This window comes from Danio rerio, chromosome 12 (genome assembly GCF_052040795.2).
Source record: "Danio rerio strain M-AB ecotype USA chromosome 12, GRCz13ab, whole genome shotgun sequence".
Classification (NCBI taxonomy): Eukaryota; Metazoa; Chordata; class Actinopteri; order Cypriniformes; family Danionidae; genus Danio; species Danio rerio.
The window spans coordinates 2924888-2942500 of NC_141032.1; the positions used below are offsets into that span (position 1 = coordinate 2924888).

Sequence of the window (17613 nt, forward strand, 5' to 3'; positions counted from 1 at the left end):
CAGTCGGAAGCACAGCTGAAAGCTTCCATCATCCAGGTACAGTTCCTGAAGGAGTTGATGAAGGATCTAGTGGACTCAGGGCATACTCACACCATGTACAGCTGCCTTGAACCGGGCTTAAGCATGCTTGTCCCCCCTTCCGTCTCCCCTGATGGCCCGCACTCATATTGCATTCGGGCCTGAGCACGCTTTCGTCATCGATGATGCGCTGTTCAGTTTAAGAAGCGCTCTCCACAGTGGAGATTTCTTTAGTTATATCACTTTAATCGTTTGATATGCGATGACACGCAGTCAAATATTTCGCCGAACAGATCAGCCCCTTTTGACGCTCATAAACAATCGTAAAGTCGTCATGCTGAAGGAATGAGGAGGTTTGCTGAAAGTGCAGCTGTCGTGCAGTGCAGGGTGTGCGTCTTTAATAAACTACGACAATTTGTGTTCATTGAAAAGTAAGAATGATTAATAAATAGTTTTGCACTCACACTACAACCATACCGAGCCAAAGCCCAAGTGAACCGCACTTTGGCACACCTTTTCCAACCGGGCCAGGGCTGACCAACTGAACCATGAGCCAGATTCAGAGCACTCACACTTCTCAAACAATCCGGGCAACGAGCCTGGGCACTGTTCGGATAGCATAATGTGAGTACGCCGTCAGACACAGCGCCGAACTAATCTAGGCTGTTTTTCAGCCTTCCTAAAGCACATAAAGTACAGCTAATCTCTCAATAAAATCCATCTTAGACATTTAGCAATGAAGCTCGAGCCCATGACGCGAATCCGAATCTATTGTGAAGCGTATTAAACAAGCAAATGAAGCGAGTAAACAAAATGTTTACATGTCTATTTACGCAAGACTATTTATTTGCGCATGCCCCTTCTGGTGTGAACACAACATTACACTCTCCCACACTCACAGACACACACTATAGTCTAAAAAAAAACAGAAAATAAGCTTTTTTTTGCACTGCAACTGATGATCATCAGTAAAAAAAATAGCTAATTTTACCCTTTCCCAACAGAAAACCACCAACAATCAAAAATGCATGATTTTATGCCGTCATGGCTATGTTTGATTACGATTATATATATATATATATTTTTTTTCCATTTTCCAGATAATGAGTTTTTCTTCCTCGACAATGACACAAAAATATCCAAAGTTGCCCCAGGAGACTGGAAAAAAGTGCCCACTGCCACATTCGTGCTTCACTTCCGCATTAAATATTTTGTGAGCGACGTATCTCTCCTTCTGTAAGTCGGTTTTTTCCTCATTAAACGCAGTGGGGTTTTTTTTACTAGTGTTGTCTAACTTATCTCTTCATCCTGACAGAAACAAGTTCACCCGTCATCAGTTCTACCTGCAGCTCAGACGTGATCTTCTGGACGATCGGCTGCAGTGTAATGAGGAGACCTGCCTGTTTCTCGGTGCCTTGGCTCTTCAGGCTGAGTTTGGAGACAGTTTGCCTGAGGTAAACACTGTATGCCTGTGGTTAGTAGTAGTGTTGTCGAAAAGATCAATATTTCTATACATACAGTATCTATGAATCTGTGATTCAGTCTTGGGGGTCTATTTTAACAATCTAGGAGTAAAGTCTAAAGAGCAGGGCACAAAAGCATTAAGAGCATGCCTGAATCCACTTTTGCTATTTTAAGGTTGGAAAAATACACTCTGTTCCGTGGCGCTTGGCCTAACAGGGTTATTCTCTCTATGAGTTCTGGGTGTGTTTTGAGAATAAACCAATCAGAGTCTCATCTCCCATTCCCTTTAAGTAATTTCCTATATAAATGGCGAACTTTGTAAGTGGAAAAACTGAACGACTAGCAAGAATACATTTAAACAGAGCATCTGCAGCAAAAGGATAAAGAATGAGCCTCCAGCAATTGACCTTTACTTTCACTTTCTCTTTCTCTCTTTCATGGATACGGAAACGATTTACGCAGACATCCATTACCCTACACAATTAGTTTTGTTTGTTAAGCACAAAGATTTGTTTCAAAACTATTTCTAAAGTCAGTTCTAATTTCCAGCAAACAAATAAATGAGCAATAATAATGTAGTGTGGTCAAAAAAACGAGTTTCCAAAGTAGCCAAACACGTCCTATGTCCCATATGGCTAAAAATGGTGGACAGGTGGACAAATCTAAGCTTGGTTTTAATAAAACTAATATAAATATGCATATAATAAATAACAGTACTAATAATAATAACATTATACAAAAGCAAGTTGTCATGAATAAACTAAAAATACATATTTCTGTACTATATCCTCTCTGTGCAATGATCTCACTGTAAATTCTGCCAGAGAATCTAAAATTACTTGTATATAAATAATACCATTACATCTTCAGCAAGCATCGAGAACATATCAGGTCAATCTTATATTAAGCAGCTGTCGGATGCTTATGTAATGCACTGATTTAAACTAGTGTACTTATTTTAGACGGGTTCAAACTAGGTTTTGTGTGTGTGTGTGTTTTCTGCAGGTCTATGGGAAGAACTACTATCAGCCTGAGCATTATGTTTCCAAGAGTGTTGTACAGAAAATGGCAATGCCATGCCTGAAAGAAGAGCTGCTGCGTTTACACGTCAACAATGCCAACATGAGCGCAGAGGAGGCCGAACTCGAGTTCCTCAAGGTGAAACTCACTTCTGTCCTCAATCATTGCACACACACACCTCCAAAAAGCAGAGAATTACACCTCTACCTGAAGCATAAAGGCTATTCCTTTTTTATTATCATTACCATTACTTAACTCTCATTGAGGTTTAGTCCTAATCACAATTCTACCCCTTAGCCCTCATTTACGTGAAGGGGTTGGGGTGTTCCAGTTCTCTTTAGCTTGAAGGCGTAGGGCTAAGGGGAAGTGCTAGATAGCCCTTGAAACAGAGATTTTCCAGGTCCACACTACAACTCCAAAGGTATGCAAGTTGTTACTGGGGTGGTACCTTTTCTAAAGATACAAATTTGTACCTAAGTGAAGTTTATTCATAAACTAATTTCGAGAGGAGCACGTGAATATGATTGAACACTGCTGGTTCTGCATTAGCATGCATGATCCACCAATCAGGCCATTCCTAACCCAATATAAAGAGCCAGGGTTTTCACTACAGTCATCTTCAATTTCAAGAATCCCCCCTTCCACCCCTACCTTTTCACCTTTCCCTCCATAGGGCAGCACGGTGGCCCAGTGACTAGCACTGTCACCTCACAGCAAGAACGTCACCGGTTCGAGTCCTTTAACAGGCCGGTGGTCGTTTCTGTGTGTAGTTTGCATGTTCTTCCCGTGCTTGCGTGGGTTTTTCCCGGGTCCTCCGGTTTCCAAGTAAATTGATAAATCTAAATTTTGCAATACAGATAATCTCTCACAATGCAGCATATCTTTTAATAGCATTGAATTTTTAGTCATCAGCTCTTATCAAGGGGGAGTTGTCGAGATCTACCTGAGCTCAAGGCTCCCCTCTCGCCCGCCAAACGGGAGGGAGCCCAGGGCTCAAGAACCTTCGAGCTCAGGGCTCTCTCCCGCGACAGCATGCCAAACTTGCTTATAATCAATCATCAGCTAAGTGTGAACTCTTGAAAAGGTTCATATTAATACATCAAGGGTACATATTGGTACCTAAAAGTACAAAAATGTTCCTTATAAAAGGTTTAGGTACTAATATATACATTTTAGGCACCAATATGGACCCTTTAAGTACAAATTTGTACCTTTTGAAAAGGTACCACCCCAGTGACAGCTCGCGTACTTTTATTTTTGAGAGTGTAGAAACCGAGGGGTACGAAAATTTCCCAGAATTAACCAGCTACATGACTGCATATGCGAGTTTTGACACAATAAATGCTGAACAAGTATTGTTTATAAATAGTTCGGGTTATTGAATACATTAACTAGTGTAACCGTATTATAAAGTGTGACCAATCTGTCTTATAAACTTCTGTTCAGAGCGTTCAGCAGCTGCCGGAGTATGGTGTGCTGTTTCACCGCGTGGCCCGAGAGAAGAAGCCTGTGTTTGGAGAGCTTCTGCTGGGAGTCTGTGCCAAGTGCATCACTGTGTATGAAGTTATTAATAACTGCCGCACCGCAAGCCTTACATTCCATTGGAGAGACACGAGCAGCATCACCTCAACTGTGAGTACACACACTCGAACACACTATGAGAAGACACACCTTTCTCACACACACACATTTGTAGAAAATGACTGGTAAACTATCATTAAAAGATAATGTGTGAACAGGCCTTTTTAAAAGTAATGGAAAATTAATTTTGGCTCAGTGGTTAGCACTGTCGCCTCACAGCAAGAAGGTCGCTGGTTCGACTTCTGATTGGGCCAGTTGACATTTTTGTGTGGAGTTTTACATGTTTTGTGTGGAGTTGGCATGGGTTTCCTCCGGGTGCTCCGGTTTCTTCCACAACCCAAAGACATGCGCTATATTAATTAAATCAACTAAATTGCCCGTAGTGTGTGTGTGTGTGTGTGTGTGTGTGTGTGTGTGTGTGTGTGTGTCTGTATGTGTGAGAAAGTGAGAGTGGATGGGTGTTTTTTAGTACTGGGTTGTAGCTGGAAGGGCATCCGCTGCGTAAAACATGCTGGAATAGTTGGTGGTTCATTCCGCTGTGGCAACCCGATTAATAAAGAGAGTAAGCCGAAAATAAATAAATAAATAAATAAATAAAAATTTATATATATATATATATATATATATATATATATATATATATATATATATATATATATATATATATAATTTTTTTTCTTTTTCATTTTGTTTTCCGATTAGTCTCTTTATTATTCAGGGGTCGCCACAGCGGAATGAACTGCCAACAGAAAATTAAAGCTAAATATATGAACAAATTATAATCCTGGTAGCTCAAAAAAGAGCTTTCAGAAAAATTTAGTTTGGCCATCACCACCAGTCTTCTGTGTATGTTCTGAGGAACATGAACCATATGTTTTCATACTTTTAACAATATTTGTAAAGTAGACAAATGGGTAGTTTGACTTGAGCATAGCCTCTAAAACATATAAAAATCTTTTACATGTGGATTGCTGTAGCAAAGTAATGCTAATAAGTATCATTGTTGCAAATTAATAAATAACTGTTGCACAGTAATAATTCTCAAAAATCAGACATGGAAACTAGAAACATGAAGCTTTCAAACGATATCTAGTTTGTCATGATTGCTTTACTTTTAGACTACAATATTAGGGTTTGAAAATGCAACCGTAAAGCCTCCCACAGGTTAAAGGGTGACCGTAAATGAATTTAGAAGTATTTATTTAGAAGTCTTGAACCTTTCCAGGAATATATAGCTTCTGATGATTATATTAGATGACATATCCAGATGACTTTATTAAAGAGTGATTTGAGTCATGTCAGAGATGTATGGATGCAGTCCTCCAAGCTCATGATGGAGTCAGACACAATATTCATTCTGTCTCCACTGCAGCAGGACTTTATATTCTATATTGGACATTATTTCTGTTCAGTAACAAGACTTTTGTCTAGGCAAAGTCAGACCTTTCTGTCCTAATGAAATAAGTAAAATTAAGAATCATATTTTATTTTGGTCAAATAAGCGTAAAGCCACTTCTGATACCAAATAATCAAATATTTTTTTGTTCCTAACTTGGATAGACGACATGACTTTTGTCAGGTAGTGTGTGTGTGTATGTGTATATATATATATATATATATATATATATATATATATATATATATATATATATATATATATATATATATATATATACATATACACACACACACACACACACACACACACACACACACACACACACACACATACATACATACATATACATACATACATATATATATATATATATATATATATATATATAAACACACACACACACATATATATATACATATACATAAATACATATATACATATACACAAGTTGTAGAGAGAAATACAGTATTTTTCAAATACATGACTTCAGTCGTCATGTTAATTTTTTGTTCTCATCATCACAGCGGCGCAAGTTCATCATTGAATGCAGCACCAGCAAAAAGAAGCACGTCTTTCTGACCGAAAAGTCTAAAGTTGCCAAATACCTGTGCGACCTCTGCTCCGCACAGCACAAGTTTCACAAAGAGATGAGCTCTCGGCAGCTCACGCACAGCCTGGCTTCAGGTCGGTCAGATCCACAGTGTCCAGAGCTTTTTTACTCTGCTAGTTTACAACAGTAACCCTGATGTGTGTTGATGTGTCTGCAGAGGAGAGTATTGTTCAGTACGCAGCCCTGTGCAGAGCTCAGAATAATGAGGTGAACGACAGCAGCGCTGACGAATCCATGAGCAAACTCTGTGAAGACATCGCCACCCGGATCGAGGCCAAGATCAAACTACAGCGAGACTTACTGGACAACACCGGGTCAGAATTAACTACATGTGCTACAAACATAAACATGTAGAGTTGAAGTCATAATAATCAGCCCTCCTGTGATTTTATTTTAACTTCTTTTTCAAATATTTCCCAAATGATGTTCAACAGATTCAGGAATTTTTCACAGTATTTGCTATAATATTTTTTCTCATAGAGAAAGTCTTATTTGTTTTATTTTGGCTAGAATAAAAAGCAGTTTTACATTTTTTAGTACTATTTTATGGTCAATATTGTTAGACCCCCTTAAGCTATATTACTTTTGATCGTCTCCAAAACAGCCTTTAAATGTCACTTTAAGCTGAATGCTAGAATCTTAAAAAATATCTAGTCAAATATTATGTTCTGTCATCACGGCAAAGATAAAATAAACCAGTTATTAAACATGAGTTATTAAAATTATTATGTTTGGAAATGTGTTGAAAAAACAATCTTTCTATTAAACTGAAATGGGAAAAAGGGGGGATAATTCAGGCGGGTTAATAGTTCTGATTTCAACTTGTACACTACAACTCTTACTTAAGAGATTTTGTCTTGTTTCTGTTAAGTACAAAGAATGTTCAGATGGATCCAAGTGCAAGTGAAAGAATATTTATTGACAAAGTCAAGATAAATGTAACAGAGAGCGCGGTGCTAAGGCTAGGAGAAACCAGAGCAGAGATCAGACGGGAAAACAGGGTCCAGTGGTAACTCCGCACGGTCCTGAGCACAGGCAAATGAACACATAAGCACACGTAACGGACTGCAAGGAAACACAGAAAACGTAGCATATATATAGTTGTGATAATGAGCCTCAGCTGGCGAACTAATCAAACTAACTGAGTGACTTCATAACACGTGACCAAAACAAATACACGTGGGCAACTAAAACAAAACAAACTCACATGATCAAACAGACACTCCGGAAGAGCGCACAAACCTGCAACTGTGACAGTTTCTAGTTCAAACATCTAAAAATTCTAAACTCAATAAGCATTTCCTAGACAGTGTTCATTAAAATATTGGTTCCTTGTTAAAATATTGTCTTGTTTTCAGAAATGTTAAACAAAATAAAGTGAGTTTTTCCGTAAAAACAAGCTAAATAATCTGGACAAATGGATAAGCAAAATAATCTTGTTTTCTTTTTAAAATAAGATTGTTTGCTCACCCCGCCTATTGGCAGAATATTTTGTTGGTTTTGTGGGGGGGGGGGGGGGGGGTATCAAGACAATATTTTATACTCGTAAATTATTATTTATTATACTAGTAAATGCTTCTAGATTTAAGAATTTGTAGATATTTGGCCTAGAAACAACACAAACACTTTTTAAAAAAGTAAGAAAAGCATTTTTTGCATTGTAAAGGTAAAGACACTGCAGACAATACCACATGTTTCATGCATTGTTCAGTTTGGTATATTCTTTTTAGTCTTCTTATAGGCTAGCGGAGTGACTAGTGCACATTTAAAACACACGTTTGTTATTTTTGCATATGTAGATTTCAAAATCTCTTATCTAATACCATAAAAATATTGCACGTACAACAATACTGGAGATCATTTTATTGGGAAAAATTTTAAATAAAAAATAGATATATTTAAAGAGAGATGTAAAAGCTAAATTATTGGGAAAAACACACGTTTTACTGAAAAATGTTGCATATTACCAGTATATATTATCCTTCACTTGGTTAAATACAATTTTATTCCTACTCGCTAATTTTTTTCCTGATTTTTATTTTTATTTTGCAAAAACCTGTCAACAAATGGCTTTTTTCTTTAGTAACTTGAATCCAAACATAATCATTAAAGCAAATTTTAGATAAATGCAAGGGTTTAGTTGTCACATATTCATTCATTTTCTTGTCGGCTTAGTCCTTTTAATAATCCGGGATCGCCACAGCGGAATGAACCGCCAACTTATCCAGCACGTTTTTATGCAGCGGATGCCCTTCCAGCCGCAACCCATCTCTAGGAAATATCCACACACACTCATTTACACTCATACGCTACGGACAATTTAGCCTACCCAATCCACCTGTACCGCATGTGTTTGGACAGTGGGGGAAACCGGAGCACCCGGACGAAACTCACGCGAACGCAGAGAGAACATGCAAACTCTACACAGAAACACTAACTGACCCAGCCGAGGCTCGAACCAGCGACCTTCTTGCTGTAAGGCGGCAGCCCTACCTACTGCGCCACCTAGTTGTCACATATATTAATGGAATTTTAGCTACAAATATATATAATGTTTTTCTAAAAACTGGTTTATTTTAAGAGACCTGATCTATCGTTTCTCTTGTACATTTAGCATTGCTTTTTAATCAAGGAAAAACTACCTCTTATTCAATTACTCGATTAACTGATGGAATAATCAGTAAATACTAGATTACTAAAATAACCAATAGCTACAGCCCAGTCTGTCAGTAAAAGAAAAACTATGAAAACTGTTGCTTTTCATCTCAGAGTTTTCATATATTCATTATTTTTCCTTTGACTTACTCCGTTTATTCATCAGGGGTCGCCACAGCAGAATGAACCGCCAACTATTCCAGCATACTGTATGTTTTAAGCAGCGGATGCCCTTCCAGCTGAAACCCATATACACTCACATTCACAAACACACTTATACACGAGGGCCAATTTAGTTTACCCAATTCCCCTATAGCGCATGTGTTTGGACTGTGGGAAAAACCGGAGCACCCGGAGAAAACCCACACCAACACGGGGAGAACATGCAAACTCCACAAAGAAATGCCAACTGACCTAGTCAGGACTCAAACCAGTGACCTTCTTGCTATAAGGCAATGGTGCTAACCACTGAACCGCTTTGATATCCAGCACATAAGTGACTTCCATTTCATGGCACTTTTTTTTTTTTAACATTTTCACCATGTTCACTTATTTATAAATATTTTCCCTTCTAGATCCCAAAGTCCAATTCTACAGAGAAGCCTTTGTAGTACTCCAAAGCGCGGCTCTGACGTCCCTTCAGTGTCTTCGCCTCTAAGAGGTTTGGATTTGCAATAATCCCATAACATGAAGCTCTTTGTTTAACTGGGAACAAGCACAATCTAATAGGTCCTATTGTCTCAGACACGCCAACAGGTGCCCGTACTCCAGAGAGGGAAATCATCTGCGTTTCCCTTAAAAAAGACCCTAAAGTCGGACTTGGTGAGTAGATTCTGCACACCGGCTCTTTAATACTAATATATAAGTATAGAATAAGTATAAAAAATTAATTGTTATTTAATTTAAGTGAGTAGATTTCATTCAACACAATCTCATGGTAATTCGTAACTTTTTGATTTAGTGGCTAGTTCGTATGAATTCGTACGATCTAATTTGTACAATTAAGTACGATTAGCTCATTCCCCAATGACGGTTGGGTTTAGCGGTGGGGTTAGGTGCCACGCCTCCTTTTTTAAATCATACAATTTCGTACGACTGAACTGGTACGGATTCATACAAATTAGCCACTAAACTGGCAAAACTTAAAATACTTACGTTTTCTCGTGAGACTAGGCTGATTTCATCACATACGTGTATTTAACAGCAATGACAAATAACTAAGTCCAAGTTACTTTAGTAAGTACATAAAAATTTTACATACTATTTCAAAAGTCGTAAATGAATATTAAACCCTACTAAGTCTTTCACTTTACTCAAAGTATCCTGAAAGCTGGTAACATATTGCTATCAAGGTTTAGCACATTGCTAACTTTGTTTAGCACGCAAGCTCCTACACTGTTTCAACCTGTTGTTAGTAAAAACGCTTGCAATAAGTTGGCTTTTTAGCATTTTGCTAACGTTTATTATCATTTATTACATTTTAATATCTCACTAGCGTGTGTTGTTATAAAGTTGCCAGCATTTTTCAGCAAGTCCTTAACGTTTTTAGCATAATTTAGCACATCGTTAACATGCAATGTCAAGATCCAACAACTTGTTAGGATGTTTACTGTTGCAACAAGTTTTAGTATGTTTTAACATCTTACTAGCATGCTTTAGCATTTTATTTATAGCATTTTTAGCTAACATGTTTTATTGCATGATTTAACTTGACTGAACATGTTGCTAGCATTGTTTTAGCAGGATTTATCGGAACATTTTATAGTATAATGGTATCTTGTTTTTAGTGAGACTTATAACAATAGTGGGATTTAATAACACATTACTAGCATGTTTCTGGTATGATTTAGCATTCATTTCGATGTAACAACATGCATCAGTGTAGCCCACTGTTAACATATTTTAACAGTAGTTAATAGTTTTTAGCTTAGTTTAACAAGTGTAGTGCTAACAACTGTGCGTTAGCATATTGCTAATCTATTTCTAACATTTTTCAACAAGTTTTTAACATGGTTCTAGCTTGATTTACCATGACTTAGCATGTTGCTAGCATCCCTTTACCTTGACTTATCACAACAATTTCTAGTATGTTGACATCTTGTTTTTGTGTGACTCGTAACAATACCAGATTATAATAACACATTACTAGCATGTTTCTGGTATGATTTAGCATTACATTATGATGCATTAGTGTAGCCTATGGTTAACATGTTTTAACATTTTAACATGTTGCTAACACGATTATAGCTTGGCTTAATTATAGCATTAAAGTCAAATGTTAGTATGTTTTAGAATATTATTATTAGCATTCAACTTATTGCTAACATTTTATAACATAGTTTTAGCTTGGTTACTTTGACTTAGCATGTTGCTAGCATTGTTTTAGCTTGACTTATCACAACATTTTCTAGTTTGTTGTTGGTATCTTGTTTTTGTGTGACTTATCACAATACCAGGATTACTAGCATTTTTCTGGTACAAGTTAACATTTTTAATATAATTTAAATTGAATGTACTGTTGTCATGTTTGTTACAATGTTACTAGCATGTTTCTAGCTTGGTTTAACTATCTAGCAATTGTAGTGCTATAGTCAAATGCTGGTATAGGGGTGGCCAAACTCGATCCAGGAGGGCCGGTGTACTGCATAGTTTAGTTCCAGCTTCCTTCAACACACCTGCCTGGAAGTTTCTAGTATACAAAGTAAGAGCTTGATTAGCTAGCCCAGGTGTGTCGGATTGGGGTTGGGACTAAACTTTGCAGGACAACGTCCCTCCAGGACTGATTTTGGACACCCCTGTGCTAGTATGTTTGAACACACGGTTAGCGACCATGTATCCATGATGGTACCATGTTATCATCATGTATGTTTCTACCAAAGTGCTAGCATAACAACAGTTACAAACTAATAAGCTAAAGTCCATGGGTGAAATTATTTTTGGGTGAGCTATTCTTTTAAGTAAATTGTATTTAAGTCTGAATGTAAATTCAGTCTCGCTTTACTTTGTAGGTATTGTCATAGTTGGAGAAGACACCGCTGGGAAATTGGACCTCGGGATCTTCATCGCTTCAGTTGTACCTGGAAGTCCAGCAGATCGAGATGGACGCATCAAACCAGGTGAAGCCTTTCAATAAATCACTATTCCCTACATTACTATAGTCCACTTAAAGTAGTGAATGAAAGCAAGTGAATGAATTTGAGCATTGGAAAGGAATGCCGTTTTGTTTGTGTTTTGCTGGCTGATAAAAATGTAATGAAATAAATAAAAATATAGACCCCGTAATAGTTATTTACACTTATCGAGTTGTCTTTTAGTAATAATACAAATTATTTCGATTTCTGTCATTATACAAACGTTAATTTGACAATAAAATAATCACTTATTTAGAAACTTACACTGACTATGTTTCCATCTGCCAATTTTTTAGCACATTTTGTAATATTGAATAAAAATACCCAATGGACATGCCAAGATGTGCATAAATTTATCACTCATAATATTTTATAAAAAAATATATATATAAATATATGTACTTTATGTACTTCTGCTCATATCCGAGTAGGGTAGACTTTATATCCGACAGGAAAAAATGCACAAATTATGATGAGATGTGCATCAAAAAAAGTCATGCAATTGAACGAAAACAATGCTTTTGCAAACATTCGCAAATGTTTCAAGCAAAATTACAGTCTAAGAAGTGTAATTTGTGTCTTTGGAAGGCAACGTATCTACATGGATTCTACTCTTAATGCCATCATGTGGTTTTATATTTTATGTTTTGGCAGTTTAGTGGCTAATTTTTACGAATTTGTACGAATTTAGTCGTACAAAAATGTACGATTTTAAAAAGGAGGCGTGGCACCTAACCCCACCCCTAACCGTCATTGGGTGATGAGCAAATCATACTAAATTGTACGAATTAACCACTAAATCAAAAAGTTACGAATTGCCATGAGATTGCGTTGGTTAAGCAACACAACGGAAAGTGAATTCGCTGGACTAATCCGCAGAAAAGCTGCCTAAATGCAAAGTCTTTGACCGTTTTTTTTATTTTTGTCAATGGACATTCTTGTCAAACAGGACCAAAATCATTGCTAAATTAACAGCACATTAAATTCACAAACATCTAAAGATCACATTCACTTTTGCACTGTAAAAATTCCTCCCATATAAATAGTAAAAAATTGCATAACAGTAAATTTCCATTAATTTATATTCTGTAAAGCGTAAATTGATTTTTCCAGAATTCTCTTCACAACAGTTCCCTTTTTGTTTTGTTTTTTGTTTTACATTTCTGTTTTTTTTTCCTCATCTGTGATGTACATTAGTTTTGTTACATCTAATCATGATCAATAATAGTGATTGCATTACTTTAGCATTGTGTGTTGCCATGATGGTGTTTAGTTGTTGTGAATGACACTGAGTGCCTCTTTTGTGCATTAACATGATAAGCACTGGTTCATTATAAATACAGATCTAGTACCTACTCGAGTAGTGCGCGATTTCAGACACAGCCATGGTCTGTATGTGAGTTTGATCTTCTTCAGGTGGTCGTCTGATCTCTCTGAATCAGCTCAGTCTGGAGGGCATGTCGTTTAGTGAAGCCGCTGACATCATGCAAAGCAGCTCCAATGACGTGGAGCTCATCATTTCACAGCCCAAAGGTACACTAGAAAAAATATGTTGCTCACTTCAATTTTTTTGTTTTTTAATTTAACTTTACAAGTTAATTTAACTTGCATCAGTTAAGCTGACTTAAGCTGACTGTGGAGTCCCACGGGACTCGATTCTGGCACATCTCCTGTGCAACCTTTATATGCTGCCTCTGAGCCAAATAATGAGAAAGAACCAAATCACCTACCTCAGCTATGCTGATGACACCCAGATCTACTTAGCCTTACTGCCTAATGACTACAGCCCCATTGAAACCCTCTGCCAGTGCATTGATAAAATGAACAATTGATTGTGCCAAAACTTTCTTCAGTTAAACAAAGAGAAAACTGAAGTCATTGCGTTTGGGAACAGAGATGAGGTAGCTATTCTGCTTGTGAATGCTTAATGATGGAGTGTGTGTTTGTGAACTCCTCAGCTCAGTGCAAGCGTGGAGGATCTGTTTCTCTGAACGAGCGCAGCTACGAGTCTCAGAGCACAATCCTGGCAGACGGCAGAACCGGAGACGAGTTTCTGGACGAGCTGGTCAGTGTCATGATGACCCCGAAAGCCTCGAACAGACTGCACGTTCCTGAGGTCCGCATCATCAACGCACAGGTACTGAAAATGAGGAGCAGTGTGTGCATGATTGTTCATTTTAACTACACTGTAGACTGTGGAATCTGGAATGTTATGCAACAATAAGAGGGTTTTTATGTATTTATTTAATGATTTAGTTACTTATTTAACCAGGAAAGTCCCACTGAGATACAATATCTCTTCTACAAGGGAGTCCTAGTCAAGAAAGGCAGCATAGGATTAAGTTAGACAAAAAGAAAAATTAAATAAACCATAATCAATTATTAAAACACGTGCACTGTTCCAAATAGACAGACTTTACAATATTTTTAAATATAGCGATAGATGGTACAGATTCCTTATGTATTATATCTTGAAGCTCATGCCATACATATGGAGCATACTTAGAGCATGCAGGTCAGCCTGACTCTGTATGAAAAATTGGCATCTTAAGTACAGTAAGAATACATCTGCTGATTTGGTAATATAAGTATTTGAGCGAAACACCAACAAACTACATATATAATGTGGTAATTTACCAACTAAATCTTTAAAAATAGTTCAGTTCAGTTTTATGAAATGCATTCAGCTCACATTCAACAGCATTTGGAAATATCAAATAAAAATGCAAGCTTTTTTGCCTATTTAGTGCTTTCTGTTTTCTAAAGTAATAGTTTAACAAAATAAGTTTACTTGAAATTATATATATATATATATATATATATATATATATACACACACACACACACACACACACACACACATATGTATATATATGTATGTGTGTATATATTTTACACACACATATATATATATATATATATATATATATATATATATATATATATACATATATATACATATAAATATATCTATATATATACATATATATACATACATATACATATATATATATATATACCCACACACACACACACACACACACACACATATATATATATATATATATATATATATATATATATATATATATATATATATATATATATATATATATATATATATATATATACAAGGCTCGAAATGAACATTTTTGCTTGGTAGCACCGGTGCTCCTAACTTTATATATTAGTTATAAATTAGTTTACTCAGTATAAGCCCGTTTGCGATGGTGTACGTGGTGTTACATTTTACATATAGCTGCCATTTGCACGGCGGACAGCATCTGGCTGTAACGCCGGGGAGTGACACCAACAACAGAAGGTAGGATCCAATATGCAGGTTTTAATCACAGTCAGGCAAGCAATGGTCAATACAGGTAAGAACAGGTATGTGAGGGCAAATCCAGAGTCGTAATCGAGGTACAGGCAAAAGGTCGAAAGGCTGGCGGCTAAACAGGATAACTAGGAGACAAAGCTGGGTTCAGACACGGAGAAACAAGACAGGAAGAAACGCGTTGAAATGTCACTTAACAGTAAACAAGACTCGGCAATGTGAATGAGTGTGTGTGCTGCTTAAATACTGTGTGTAATCTCAGTCTGTGACAGGTTTCAGCTGGTGATGTAATCAGGAAGATGAGTGACCAGGCGTGCGTGATTGGGAGAAGTGCATGTATGAAAATGTAGTCCTGGGGAATGCGGAAGTGAAGTGAATGATGATAGAGGAAACCAGCGATCTCCAGTGAATGATCGCTGGTTATCGTAACATAGCCCCCCCTCTAAAGAGCGGCTTCCAGACGCTCCAAATACAGTTCAGGCGGGAGGTGGAGCGGAGGCGGAACAGGGGGAGGGATGGAGGGCCAGGACCATGCAGCGGGGGCAGGACTGGAGCATGGAGCTGCGGAGGGCCTGGAGCGTGGAGCTGCGGAGGGCCTGGAGCGTGGAGCTGCGGAGGGCCTGGAGCGTGGAGCTGCGGAGGGCCTGGAGCGTGGAGCTGCGGAGGGCCTGGAGCGTGGAGCTGCGGAGGGCCTGGAGCGTGGAGCTGCGGAGGGCCTGGAGCGTGGAGCTGCGGAGGGCCTGGAGCGTGGAGCTGCGGAGGACCCGGAGCGTGGAGCTGCGGAGGCCCTGGAGCGTGGAGCTGCGGAGGGCCTGGAGCGTGGAACTGCGGAGGGCCTGGAGCGTGAGGCTGCGACCATTGAGGAAGCTTAGGAGGCGGTGGCCGTTCAGGGAGTTCAGGCGGCGGCGGCCGTTCAGGGAGTTCAGGCGGCGGCGGCCGTTCAGGGAGTTCAGGCGGCGGCGGCCGTTCAGGGAGTTCAGGCGGCGGCGGCCGTTCAGGGAGTTCAGGCGGCGGCGGCCGTTCAGGCGGCGGCGGCCGTTCAGGGAGTTCAGGCGGCGGCCGTTCAGGGAGTTCAGGCGGCGGCGGCCGTTCAGGGAGTTCAGGCGGCGGCGGCCGTTCAGGGAGTTCAGGCGGCGGCGGCCGTTCAGGGAGTTCAGGCGGCGGCGGCCGTTCAGGGAGTTCAGGCGGCGGCGGCCGTTCAGGAAGCTCAGGAGGCGGCGGCCGTTCAGGGAGCTCAGGAGGCGGCGGCCATTCAGCGAGCTCAGGAGGCGGCCATTCAGTAAGCTCAGGAGGCGGCCATTCAGTAAGCTCAGGAGGCGGCCATTCAGTAAGCTCAGGCGGCGGCGGCCATTCAGGAAGCTCAGGCGGCGGCGGCCATTCAGGAAGCTCAGGCGACAGCGTCGACTCTGGCTGCGGCGTCGACTCTGGCTGTGTGTCCAGCTGTGGCGCTGGCTGTGGCGTAGACTCTGGCTCCGGCGTAGACTCTTGCAGCTCTAGAGGATCTGGCAGCACTGGACGGTCTGGCAGCTCTGGCGGGTCTGGCAGCTCTGGCGGGTCTGGCAGCTCTGGCGGGTCTGGCAGCTCTGGCGGGTCTGGCAGCTCTGGCGGGTCTGGCAGCTCTGGCGGGTCTGGCAGCTCTGGCGGGTCTGGCAGCTCTGGCGGGTCTGGCAGCTCTGGCGGGTCTGGCAGCTCTGGCGGGTCTGGCAGCTCTGGAGGGTCTGGCAGCTCTGGAGGGTCTGGCAGCTCTGGAGGTGGCGGTGGCAGCTCTGGTAGTAACAGCTCTGGTGGTGGCATCAGCTCTTGTAACTCAGGTGGTGGAGGCCATTCTGGTGGCTCAGGTGATGGTATTTCAGGAACTAGAACAGGAACAAGGACAGGAAAGGACTCGGAACAAGAAACCATCTTGTGAGCTGGTGGCAGATTGGCGTTTACCACATTGTGAGTTGGAGGGCTGGTTGTGACCACATTGTGAGCTGGAGGACTGGAGTCGGCCATCTTGAGAGCTGGAGGACTGGAGTCGGCCATCTTGTGAGCTGGAGGACTGGAGTCGGCCATCTTGTGAGCTGGAGGACTTGAGTCGGCCATCTTGTGAGCTGGAAGACTGGAGTCGGCCATCTTGTGAGCTGGAGGACTTGAGTCGGCCATCTTGTGAGCTGGAGGACTGGAGTCGGCCATCTTGTGAGCTGGAGGACTGGAGTCGGCCATTTTGTGACATGGAGAACTGGTGTTAGCCATCTTGTTAGCTGGAAGACTGAATGCAGCCATCTTGTAAGCTGGACTGTTGGCGGCCATTTTGTGAAATGGCAGACTGGAGGCAGCCATCTTGTGACATGGGGAACTGGAGACTGCCATCTTGTGAGCTGGCTGAGGTCTAGGCAGGTGAACAGGGGACAGGAGTACT

The 17613-nt window shown here is 40.1% G+C and overlaps 1 protein-coding gene and 1 long non-coding RNA gene across 13 annotated transcripts in view; one reads left to right on the plus strand and one right to left on the minus strand.

Annotated features, from left to right (window-relative positions):
• The window catches only part of frmpd2 (FERM and PDZ domain containing 2), a 451768-nt gene that overhangs the window by 23384 nt on the left and 410771 nt on the right, over nt 1–17613 (plus strand). For all 7 annotated transcript variants that reach the window (XM_087275530.1, XM_087275531.1, XM_087275534.1 and 4 more), the window contains 11 exons: nt 1119–1254; nt 1334–1472; nt 2488–2640; nt 3949–4134; nt 6007–6166; nt 6250–6406; nt 9323–9408; nt 9492–9569; nt 11756–11863; nt 13295–13411; nt 13837–14015. In XM_087275530.1, coding sequence (XP_087131656.1) covers nt 1119–1254; nt 1334–1472; nt 2488–2640; nt 3949–4134; nt 6007–6166; nt 6250–6406; nt 9323–9408; nt 9492–9569; nt 11756–11863; nt 13295–13411; nt 13837–14015 — 1499 coding nt within the window. The remainder of the gene's footprint in view (nt 1–1118; nt 1255–1333; nt 1473–2487; nt 2641–3948; nt 4135–6006; nt 6167–6249; nt 6407–9322; nt 9409–9491; nt 9570–11755; nt 11864–13294; nt 13412–13836; nt 14016–17613) is intronic.
• The window catches only part of LOC103911892 (uncharacterized), a 122041-nt gene that overhangs the window by 13934 nt on the left and 90494 nt on the right, over nt 1–17613 (minus strand). For 4 of the 6 annotated variants that reach the window (XR_015503739.1, XR_015503740.1, XR_015503737.1 and 1 more), the window contains one exon: nt 13235–13416. The exons of the other annotated variants lie outside the window; for them this stretch is intronic. This is a non-coding gene — a long non-coding RNA (uncharacterized LOC103911892). The remainder of the gene's footprint in view (nt 1–13234; nt 13417–17613) is intronic. 6 annotated transcript variants of the gene reach the window in all.